We start from the raw sequence: 12234 nt of genomic DNA, 5'->3' as shown, positions 1-12234 counted from the left end.
ACTTAAGCACATGATTATTGCTCACTGAAGTTTACAATTAGACATGTGCTTAAGCACTTTGCCAAATGTGGGTAGAACATAGCTCCTGCTTAAGTGCTTTTATGAATCAGGTCTAAACCATGAAGAGGTAAATTAAATCTGCATACCAATGTCACAAAGGGACCTTTTTTAGGATTATTTTTATTACATTAGTGCACATAGATCCCAGTCAGGTTTGGGCCCCATTAGGCTCAATATTTTACAGCCATGAAACAAACAATGAGCTCACCAACTTAGGCTCAAATGCTACAAACAGCTCATACAGAGCCCCACTGACTTCTGCCTGTGCAGGACTCCTTGTAGGGTTAGGGGCATTCGTTTAAAACAAGGCACAACAGGGAGGTGAAATGAAGGGCGAAGGACAGGGAAAACAATGATACAGTATAATGTTTTTGCATAGACTGAGTGCAAAATTTGTAGTTATAAACCTTGATTCTAGTTGTTGTGTTAGAGACAGATGAACAGATCAACAGTGGCCTAAGCTCCTCACCTGCCTTTCTACTGTCAGTTGTTCTGTAGTGTTCTATAGGCATCATGGTAAAGTGTATGTTAAGAGAGGATGTGGCACAGAGCATACCCAGAGCATGCCACCCCACAAAATGGCACTGCAATCACTGCACCTCAGTCCCCTCTTTGTTGTTCAGTAATCACTATGGTCCCCAGGTGTGTAAAAGAGATCTTCTTAAAACGATAACCACTTAGAAATCTGGTGGAACTTCTTGGAGTTCACTGAAAGAGGATTGTCACCCATCATCAAACCTGGTAGTATTCAAAGAAAGTTCTTAAATTAAGGATGGGAGAAACCCCTTCAACAAGGCCAATTTATAATTGTGTATATACTGTACTAAGTTTCTCTCTATTTAAGTTCATATAAAACAAGTTTTATATGATTTCTGTTATCAAAGAATGGATCTGTTAATAAACTGCATTAAAAAAGTAAAGAAGAGAAGAGAAAAGTGAAAAGAAAAAGATCCTCTTTATTCTGTGATGCAGTTCCAACTGCTTCTGCACAACAGTGAACTTCCCGTGTGGGTGAAAAGATGAGCCAGGTAAGGTACAGTTTCTACTACCACACAGCCTCCTTGAATCTTCAGGGCTCTCATGCACCCAGGAGTGGGTGTGTTTGTGTTTATTAACTAGCATTCTTCCGCTTGGGATCTAATTTATTAAATCCTTACAAAATAAATAACATTCTTCCGGCTCTTCCAGGCACAAGACCCTCCTTCCCTTAGGGCTTTCCATTTACCGTTGGTTTAGAGCTTTATCTCTCTTAGGCCTTGTCTACACTACACAGTTTTGTTGACAAAAGTCAGCTTTCGTCTACAAAACAGTGAAGGTGTACACACAAGAATGGTTCTCCGGCAAACTTAACTCCACTGCTACGCTGACAAAATAAAACCATGTGGACGAGTAACAGACCTTTTTGCGACATAGTTAGAGCGACACAGTGTCAGTGTAGACAGTGCACTTGCTTATACTGCCCTAATTGCCTCCTGGAGGCGTCCCACAATGCCCATCATGACTGCTCTGATCAGCAGTTTGAACTGTGTTGCCCTACAGGTACACAGGCATGCACCTCTTTCCAGTTTAAAGGCCTAGGGATTTTTGAAAATTCCCCTCCGTTTTGTGGGGAAATAGAGCAGGCGGGCCTTCTTTTTAATAGCCAGAGCTGTGAATCTGAAGGCCCCAAAATAAACCCTCCAACAGAGATCTGTTATGCTAACTACCCTTACACAAAGCAGTACAGGCCAGGGCCTGAACTAGACTAGATTGCACAATTCCCTGCCAAACTCGGTCAAGGGTCATGACCAGAGGAGGGGGGGGGGGGCAAGGAGGGAAAGAATAAAAAAAAGCCCCAGCAGCAGCACTAATGAAATATGTTCATGACTAATGAAATATAATAACCAGTTGTGTGAAGCAATAGGTAACTTTAGCTAAATGCAATTTCTTAAGTCATGCAGCTTCTCCTGTACATCCTGGGTTATGAGATATCAGGTTTGATTACCCCAGCCTGTGGAAAAGGTTGCTAATATTCAGAAATCTCTCCCTAGGCACATGTAGTGACCCTCTTCACAAGCCTTCCAGACACTTTGTCCCTTCTTGCCCATTCCCCTTCCCACCCCTCACTGCATTCCCCCCAGCCAGCCGAACTCACCATGTCTGCGACTCTCGCTCAGGTGTGTGCTAGCAAAGGGACAGTGGAAAAGTGGTGTGTGTGACTTTTGTGATTTACAGCTTTGAGTGCACTCTCAATACTGTCTCTGTTCATTATTTCTTTGGCTTCTGCAGCTGTGCTCTTGAAGACCGACTCCTACAACACCAGCAGAGCACCTCCGTCAGATAAGGAGGTGAACCAGGAGGAGTAAGGAGAATATGTTTAGAGAAGTGCTGCAGTCAACAGCCTCAGCACATAGTGAAGCAAGAGCGTGCAGGAAAACAATTACTAAAAAACTCAGGCTGGATAGCCTGGAAAGGAGACATGGACAGGAGTGGATAATAAAGCTACTGGAGGGACAGAGAGAGCCTCAGGTTCCTCATAGTGCTGCAGTCTGAGTACATGTGTGCACAACTCCCCCTGCAGCCAACATAGAATATATTGCCAATATAGCCATTCCATGCCCCCCTAAACTCCAACACATTTCTTGCATGTTCCTGTTCCATCAAAGCACCCCTTCAATCCACCCCTAGAGACTGGTTTCCATGATGAAAGCTGGAGTTACACACAGCTGTGAAAGCCTGAAACAAGAGACGGCTCCTCATTGCCATATTCCCTGTTTGCGGAGGGGAGGGGGGGGAAGTTTTTTATCCTTTAATTAAGGTCTAGTCATTGAAACAAAATGAATCTTTATTTGTGTCATGCACACAGTAGTTGCTGCTACAGTTCAAACAGTGGCTATAAGCAGGAACATTTGCTCGTTACAATTAAAAGCACTGGAAGCAAGCATTACAGGGGTCATTTAAGGCAGCAAGTAAATATTGCAGCACATTGTAGGGATAAATGTGGAAATATTTTAGGATCTCCGTCAAAGTTCATAAACGTCTGTAGTTGTAGGAATATACGCAGCCAGGATGTTTGCATCACATAAAGACACATTACGGGTGCTCTTTGTCAAAACAAAACAAAACAAAAAACAACTCCTTCAGCACCTCCCTGATTCTAATAGCCTCCCATTGAGCAGCTCAAATTGCCCTGGTATCTGACTGCTCAAAATCACCAGCCAGACGATCCACATCAGCACTCCATCCCTGGGGAAATTTCCCCCCTTTGCTTTGCAAATGTTATGCAGAGCACAGCAGGCTGCCATGACCATTGGAATATTTTCCACATTTAGGTATAGCCTGCCAAAAAGGGAGCACCAGCAACCTTTTAATCTGCCAAAGGCACATTCAATGGTCATTCAGCACCTGCTGAAAATGTTGTTGAAGCGTTCCTTGCTGCTGTCTAAGTTACTGGTGTAAGGCTTCATGAGCCACAGGAGCAAGGGCTAGGCTGGATCTCCCAGTATCACTATGGGCATTTGCACATCCCCCATTGGAATCTTCCTAATTATGCATGCATCATGTACCTTCCCTGACCAACCTGCATTGATATCAGTGAAATTGCCCCAGTGATCCATCAGCACCTGCAAGACCATGGAGAAGTAGCCCTTTTGGTTGATGTACTCTGTTGCAAGGTGGTCTGGGGCCAAACTTGGGATGTGTGTGCCATCTATCGCCCCACCACCATTTGGAATCACATTGCTGCAAAGCCATCAAGTATTTCCTGCAAATTATCCAGAGTGACAGTCCTTCGTAGCAGGAGGCTATTAATGGCCTGCACACTTGTATCACCCCTCACAGTTCCAGGAAGGTGGCTTTCCACATCCAAGATATCTGCAGCCACTGCTCATTATCCCATACATGCACCACAACACGATCCCACCACTCAGTGCTTGTTTTCTGAGCCCAGTATTGACAGTCAACCATATGTTGCTGCTCTGTGAATGCCAGCAGCAATCTTGAATTGTTTCTTTCCATTGCACACAGCAGGGAAGGCATCACAGATTCACTTTGTTTCCCAGCTCATGAAATACTGCAAGACCAACCGCGTTGTGTTTCTAACACTCATTACCAGATTGGTCAGCAATTCAGGATCCATGCTTTCAGGCAGAGATGGTGGGTGCATAGTTCACAGGGACTAAGAAAAAGGCAGGAAATGAAGTCAGTGGAATGATGGGATGGAAAGAACTGCATCATGGGACAGTGAGCATGCCCCCATGATAAACTGCAATCTGTTCCCAGATCTCCGAGCGGTAGATGGTGGCGAGTTGCACAGTGGGATAGCTACCCACAATGCAGCTCTCTGTTGATGCAAGAGGACTGACTGTGGATGCGCTCAGCTGACACAAGGAGCATTGTGTGGACATGCACAGCCGATGTAATTAAAGCAGCATATGGTTATCAATGTTACTTAAGTCAACTTAACTCTGCATTGTAGACAAGGCCCTAGCTCCCTCTGAGCAGAGACACTCTGCCAGTCTCATTCCAACCTTTGGCCTTCTCTCTAGAGAGACATTCCTCAAGGAATCCTGATGACAGACTCATAGAAGATTAGGATTGGAAGAGACCTGAGGAGGTCATCTAGTCCAATCCCCTGCTCAAAGCAGGACCAACCCCAACTAAATCATCCCAGCCAGGATTTTGTCAAGCCAGCCCTTTAAAACCTCTAAGGACGGAGATTCCACCACCTCCCTACGTAACCCATTCCAGTGCGTCACCACCCTCCTAGTAAAATAATTTTTACTAATATCCAACCTAGACCTCCCCAACTGCAACTTGAGACCATTGCTCCCTGTTCTGTCATCTGCCACCACTGATAACAGCCTAGCTCCATCCTCTTTGGAACCCCCCTTCAGGTAGTTGAAGGATGCTATCAAATCCCCCCTCACTCTTCTCTTCTGCAGTCTAAATAAGCCCAGGTACCACAGCCTTTCCTCATAAGTCATGTGCCCCAGCCTTCTAATCATTTTCGTTGCCCTCTGCTGGACTCTCTCCAATTTGTCCACATCCTTTCTGTAGTGGGGAGGGCCCCCCAAAACTGGATGCAATACTATAGATGTGGCCTCACCAGTGCCGAATAGAGGGGAATAATCACTTACCTCGATCAGCTGGCAATGCTCCTACTAATGCAGCCCAATATGCCGTTAGCCTTTTTGGCAACAAGGGTACACTATTGCTAGATATCCAGCTTCTCGTCCACTGTAATCCCCAGGTCCTTTTCTGCAGAACTGCCACTTAGCCAGTTGGTCCCCAGCCTGTAGCAGTGCATGGGATTCTTCCATCTTAAGTGCAGGACTCAGATTTCTAGGTCACTCTGGACCCTATTCCTACTCTCCAGCATATCTACCTCTCCCCCCAGCTTAGTGTCATCCGCAAACTTGCTGAGGGTGCAATTCATCCCATCATCCAGATCGTTAATGAAGATGTTGAACAAAACTAGCCCCAGGACCAACCCCTGGAGCACTCCGCTTGATACTGGCTGCCAACTAGACATCGAGATAATTGATCACTACCCACTGAGCCTGACAATCTAGCCAGCTTTCTATCCACCTGTCAGGGTTCCCTCTCGACTCTGAACTCTGGGGTTCAGATGTGGGGATCTGCATGAAAGACCTCCTAAACTTACATTCCACCAGCTTAGGTTAAAAACTTCCCCAAGGCACAAATTTCTTGCCCTGGGATGGTATCGCTGTCACCACCAAGTGAGTTAGACAAAGATTGAGGAAAAGGACCACTTGAAGTTCCTGTTTCCCCAAAATATCCCCCCCAAGTCCCTTCACCCCCTTTCCTGGGGAGGCTTGAGAATAATATACCAACCAAATAGGTAACCAAAGTGACCACAGACCGGACACTAAAAACCCAATCAGATTCTTAAAAAGAGAACTTTATAATAAAGTAAAAAGTAAAAGCAGCACCTCTGTAAAATCAGGACGGAAGATAATTTTACAGGGTAATAAGATTTAAAACAGAGGATTCTCCTCTAGGCAAAACTTTAAAGTTACAAAAAAAACAGGAATAATCCTCCCTCTTAGCATAGGGAAAATTCACAAGCTAAAACAAAAGAATCTAACGCATTTCCTTGTTATTACTTACTATTTCTGTAATATTAGATGTATCATTTCAGTAGGTGCTGGATTACTTGCTTGGTCTCTCTCTTTGTCTCAGAGAGAACACCACACAGAGCACAAAGCAAAAACCTTCCCCCACAGATTTGAAAGTATCTTCTCCCCTTATTGGTCCTTTTGGTCAGGTGCCAACCAGGTTATTTGAGCTTCTTAACCATTTGCATGTAAGAGGGATTTTAGGCTACCCTTATCTGTATGTTCATGACACCACCTTATAGTCCATTCATCCAATCCATACTTTAACTTGCTGGCAAGAATACTGTGGGAGACTGTATCAAAAGCTTTGCTAAAGTCAAGGTATATCACATCCACTGCTTTCCCCATATCCAGTTATCTCATCATAGAAGTCAATCAGGTTGGTCAGGCATGACTTGCCCTTGGTGAATACGTGTTGACTGTTCCTGATCACCTTCCTCTCCTCCAAGTGCTTCAAAATGGATTCCTTGAGGACCTGCTCCATGATTTTTCCAGCGACTGAAGTGAGGCTGACCAGTCTGTAGTTCCCTGGCTTCTCCTTCTTCCTTTTTTTAAAGATGGGCACTATATTTGCCTTTTTCCACAATCATCCGGGACCACGCCCAATCACCACGAGTTTTCAAAGATAATGGCCAATGGCTCTGCAATCACATCAGCCAACTCCCTCAGTACTCTTGGATTCATTAGATCCAGCCCCATGGTCTTATGCATGTCCAGCTTTTCTAAATAGTCCTTAACCTGTTCTTTCACCATCAAGGGCTGTTTATCTCCTCCCCATACTGTGCTGCCCAGTGCAGCAGTCTGGGAGCTGACCTGGTCTGTGAAGACCAAGGCAAAATAAGCATTGAGTACTTCAGCTTTTTCCCACATCATCTGTCACTAGGTTGCCTCCCCCATTCAGTAAGGGTTATACCTGTAGAAACCCTTCTTATTACCCTTCATATCCCTTGCTAGCTGTAACTCCAATTGTGCTTTGGCCTTCCTGATTACACCCCTGCATGCTTGAGCAACATTTTTGTACTCCTCCCTAGTCATTGTCAAGTTTCCACTTCTTGTAAGTTTTTTGTGTTTAAGCTCACTGAAAATTTCTCTGTTAAGCCAAGCTGGTCGCCTGCCATATTTGTTATTCTTTCTACACATCGGGATGGTTTGTTTCTGTGCCCTCAGTAAGCCTTCTTTAAAATACAGCCAGCTCTCCTGGACTCCTTCCCCCACTCATATTAGACTCACAGGGGATCCTGCCCATCAGTTCCCTGAGAGAGTCAAAGTCTGCTTTTCTGAAGCCTAGGGTCCATATCCCACTCCCTGAGTTCAAAGCTCCCTCTTCCTTCAGGAGCAGGTTTCCCCAGTCTTCCTTCCTGGCTGGCCCTGGTGACCCATCAGCACAGTTCTCTCACAGAAGAGCCTCCCTGCAGCTCTCTCCTGACCCTAATCTCCCTTGGGAATTCCTTTTTAAGCCTCAGCAGATGGTTACAGGACTCTGGCACCCATTCCCAGCATGGTTGGTGAGCCGTCTTAGAATTTGCGCATATTTTTCTTCAAAGGGCTGTGCCTTGGAACAGATTAGTGTTAAACGGGATATGAAGGATGAGTCAGAGTTAGACTTTATTAAGAAGGCTACTCTTTAACCTTTCCAGATCTATGGAAACTGCTACGGCTTGATTTTGTTTTGAAGGGAAAGTGAAAAGGAGCAAGTTGTTTGATTTTTCATTTTCTTATTTTTGTTGAATACTCCCTTGTGGTATGAAATTTTATTGCATATTGTGAACAACTTTTTAAATGAGAACATAAGAAACTCAAAGAAATTTCTTGTTTATATACTAAACAGACATAATGAAGCTGCTTTTAAAATGACTGACCTTCCAGTTTCTCATCCATCCATACTTTTACTACTTTTAAAAAGTAGTAACTGCAGTTTTGTTTTCGTTTGATGAAGTCTTTGACATGCCCTCTAATATAGATAATCAGCAACACATGAGTCGTCTCAGGTTATGCAAGATCTTTAAATCAAATATTTGAACAGGTACTACTGTTGTGAAATTCTCAGCTGATTTCTGCAGAATGTGTCAGGTAAACAGCTAGAGTAGCACTATCAGTACGATTTGTCACAACTAAATTCCAAATGCTTGTTTGTTGCTGTACATCCTCTATAGCAACAAACCAGGAAAAAATAATTTTTAATACTAAATACATCTGAACAAATTGAATGTATAGACAAACCAAATATATCAGCTTTCAAAAAGGACAATAGGCTCCCAAGTAAATGTGGAATTTGTGGCCTCACTCCCTCTCTCCATGAATTTAAAAAACAAACAAAAAAAAAACAAAAAAAACACACCACTTGACTTTGCCAGCCTCTATAAAAAAAGGGGATTTCCAACGAAATGTGAGAAACCCTGCCTCATTGAAGTCAATGGGAGTTCTACTGACTTCAATGGGGCCAGAATTTCATCCTTTATCTTTCCAGTGTAAGTTTGCTAAAGTTCTATTGCCTCTTTTGCTCTTAACCAGCTTGTTTCCACTGGCCAAGACAATAACTTCCTCCTGAATGACATTGCCACCCCAAAATAATGACCAATTCAGGATCAACAAAGTCACTGGCCAACATAGTGAGAATCTACTGTGCCCATCTAGTCTTAGCGTCTATCACTAAGAATTTTTAAAAATAATTTTTGGATTACTACATCTTAATTGCACATATTTTTCACCTTACTGAAACACAATTGATTATATTCCTAATTAATCAAAGAATTTGAAAATTAAATTACATTTATAACATTGAAAAAGAATCATGCAAAAGGAACATTTTTGGAGATGTATTAATATACTCTCATTTCTACTGTGTTCATTTTCATATTTAAATTCCTAAAGTCCTGTTTTTCTAATGCTTACCAGGAATTTTAAGTTTTTGTATTCTGACTGAGCTATTTTCTTACTAAGGACTAAATTCTGCCTTGAGTAACAGTGGTGTAAATCCAGAGTAACTTGATTTACTTCAGTGGATTTAGAGCACTGTAACTCAGACCAGAATTTGACCACATGTGAGTGTCTTAACTGACTGCCAGGAGGAGCAGTGACTAACATATGAAATATTTTTAAGTACAATTTTAAAAGGAGACAGTGGTCTTGCTATAGACCCAAACACAAAGAAGTGATACCTGGAGATCTGGGGAATCAAGCATTTATATTTGTAATTAAAAAAATGCTTTTCTTCCAACAATAAGATTCCAAATGCAACTTTAAAACTCAGAGCCAAATTCAACCCTGGTGCAAGCACTGATGTCAAACATGTTGCACTACTTTTATCAGCATTGAATTTGATCCTGAGAGCCTACCAACACAGACTGTAAAAACTAAAGTAAAGTGTTTTGGATAATATGACTATGTATCTATGTAACAGGAAATTACATGTATACCAAATGAATTATTTCTGATGTCTGTTTGATGCTATGCAACTTATCTTATTCATATTCCTCCTTTTAAGAAATAGAATATAACCAAAAAGTGACAAGATTTTAAAACTTTGCATATATATTTATTTATCTTTTGATTTACATTTCAGAAGAAGGTTCAGCAAAAGTGGAGTAAAATTTTGGCTGAGATCTACTGGAACTGAACTCCTATTAGTGGGGAAAACTTTTTATATACCCCTCTCACCGATCCTATACTCCCTTCCTCATAGTTACTGGAACTAAGGGTGCGGGGGAGGAGGAGAGGGGAAGGGCGGGCTGCTGCACCTCCTGCCCCGGACTTGAAGTGGTTTCCATCATATACAGGGTTTAGAGTTTGGTTCAATGGCTGTCAGCAACCCCACCATACAAATTGTTTCAGTGCCCCTGCCCTTCCTATGAAATAGTTATAGATTCATCAGATGCAAAAAAATTTTTGCTCATGTGATTGTGAAAGCTATTTTTAATTATTAAAATTAACATAGTTCTGACCTGGAGTAATGACTGCATATACTCTTAACTTTTGGCATGCAACTGCCATCTGCTATTTCAATATTCCTGAATGAGAGATAATAATCAGCCATAGGAGAACTGACTCCTAACCCATCTTTCATGCTGACATCCTTTGGACAAGCGGAGTACTGTACAATGTCCCTCACAAAATCTGGGCTACTGAAAACGGGTTCTAGATGCCTGAACAGAATGAAGCAAGCACATAACCTATTACAAGCGGGTTATACAAAATGTTCAGTGTGTGCTTCAAGCTTCACAACAATTCAGATGATGAAATCACTTCAATTACAATAAATAAATAATTAATAATACAACATATATTACACTACCCATCCTTTTGTGACGTGTCTAACCAACAGAATAGCTGCAGTTTTATTGTAATTTTTTTTATTTGACCAGTGTAAGCATTATTTTTCTGCTGTCCACTATCTGGTGGAAATTATAATAAATGCAAGACTCAAATTTTAAGTTTTATCACAAATGTTTAGTTATAAATACCTCTTCTATGAAATCAACTGTATGCTCAAGTGGTGTTGCAGACAATTCTTCAAATACCAGCTCTTTTTTGTAATTGTCTGTTCTGATGCGTTCCGTGGTCTTCATAATGCAAACTAATTTATGTGTTACATCACTGGGTATCTAAAACAAGAGAATCATAGGTTATCGGTTCTACAAGAATATGATCTTTACAGTACAAAGTAGTCAGAGAATAAACACCAATAGCTGCCTTGTAGGTGACATACAATATTGAATATTGGCTACCACTCTGATACAATATTGAGGTCCTGGTCAGGCCTGTCAGGACTGAGTGGAGGGAACAGGGCACAGAGGTACAAAAATAGCTGGCAGCAGAGCAGCCTGGGACTCTGAAGCACCTTTTCAGAATCCCTGTGCTGTGCGAGTGTCCAAAAATCTGTACCCAGACCTTGGACTTGCTTTAACGTCTGATTTTTCACCTGCCTGTGGTTGATCTTTTGCAAATAGGCACCAGTTAAAAAAAAAAGAACCCTCAAAAACAAGAACCAAAAACGCTATTTTATATCATATTGATAGAGAACTATGGCCACATTTTCAGACAACAATGTGCTTGCATCTCGGGGATGGGTGAAATGAACCCCATACGTGATGTCTGTAAAGTACTTTCAGATGATATATAGGGCCAAATTCTATCCCCTGATATATGCCCATAACTTCCACTCAATATAAGCTAAATGAATGTTTCTGACAGCAGTTTAGCGTAATTATTAATTCACATCCAACAATAAATTAACTCTTTCCAAAACCATATCCCTCTTCATGAAAGTGTTAGATGGACAACAATCTGGCCCTAAACTTTCAATTTTACGTTTCTTTGAGGTGGATGTATTTCATCATTTGAGAGTTATGGAATTTGCCATTGATTCCACCCTTGTTCAGAACGTGCTCCACAATCTAACCTTTCATTAAAAAAAAAAAAAAAAACACACACACACAAGACTTCCTGGTTGCAGAAGAAACTGTACAAACAAACTGAATGCAACAACTGATACATTGTCATCTTCCAGGGTCTGCAGACAGCTGAAATCAAAGCTTCAAGACATTCCCAACCAACTGCCAAAACTTTCACAGCTTTACCCCGGACAATTTCAACAATGCTACAAACCTATGTGTTGCCAGTACAAAATCTGAACAATAACTGAAAATGTGGGGATAGTGTAAAATAAATTGAATTTAAATACAGAGAAAGACAGAGCTAGTGTACTGACTGTTATTTATATTCATATTTAATTAATTAAAAACCCTCAGTTTAAGCGACCATATATTTTTCAGCCTGCCACAGAAAGTAGCTGTGCTTGCAGCAGAACTTAGATCCGGTTTGCCACAAGAGGCTTTGACCAGAACCAGGCTTTATAAAATTGTCCTATAAACTGTTTTTAAAATACAAAGCCACAAAGGTGCTCCTTTTCTGGATTAAGTCACACATTCAAGGCAGTATTGTGAAGATATTTTAAGACAAACTAATGACATTTACTATAATTAAGTGGCACAGGGTGGCCATGGAATGGCCCGCATCAGGCAGTGGCTTGGAGCACCCATTATTGTTGTGCGTACTC

The 12234-nt window shown here is 41.8% G+C and overlaps 1 protein-coding gene across 1 annotated transcript in view; it reads right to left on the bottom strand.

Moving 5' to 3' along the window:
* DNAH11 (dynein axonemal heavy chain 11) overlaps nucleotides 1-12234 on the bottom strand; it is a 294982-nt gene that overhangs the window by 280812 nt on the left and 1936 nt on the right. Inside the window, exon 2 of the mRNA XM_034759480.1 lies at nucleotides 10640-10780. Within this exon, the coding sequence (XP_034615371.1) occupies nucleotides 10640-10780 (141 nt within the window). The remainder of the gene's footprint in view (nucleotides 1-10639; nucleotides 10781-12234) is intronic.

This window comes from Trachemys scripta, chromosome 2, assembly GCF_013100865.1.
Source record: "Trachemys scripta elegans isolate TJP31775 chromosome 2, CAS_Tse_1.0, whole genome shotgun sequence".
Lineage (NCBI taxonomy): Eukaryota > Metazoa > Chordata > Testudines > Emydidae > Trachemys > Trachemys scripta.
Note: the sequence above shows the minus strand (reverse complement) of the source record. Positions and strands in the feature narration are given on the sequence as shown.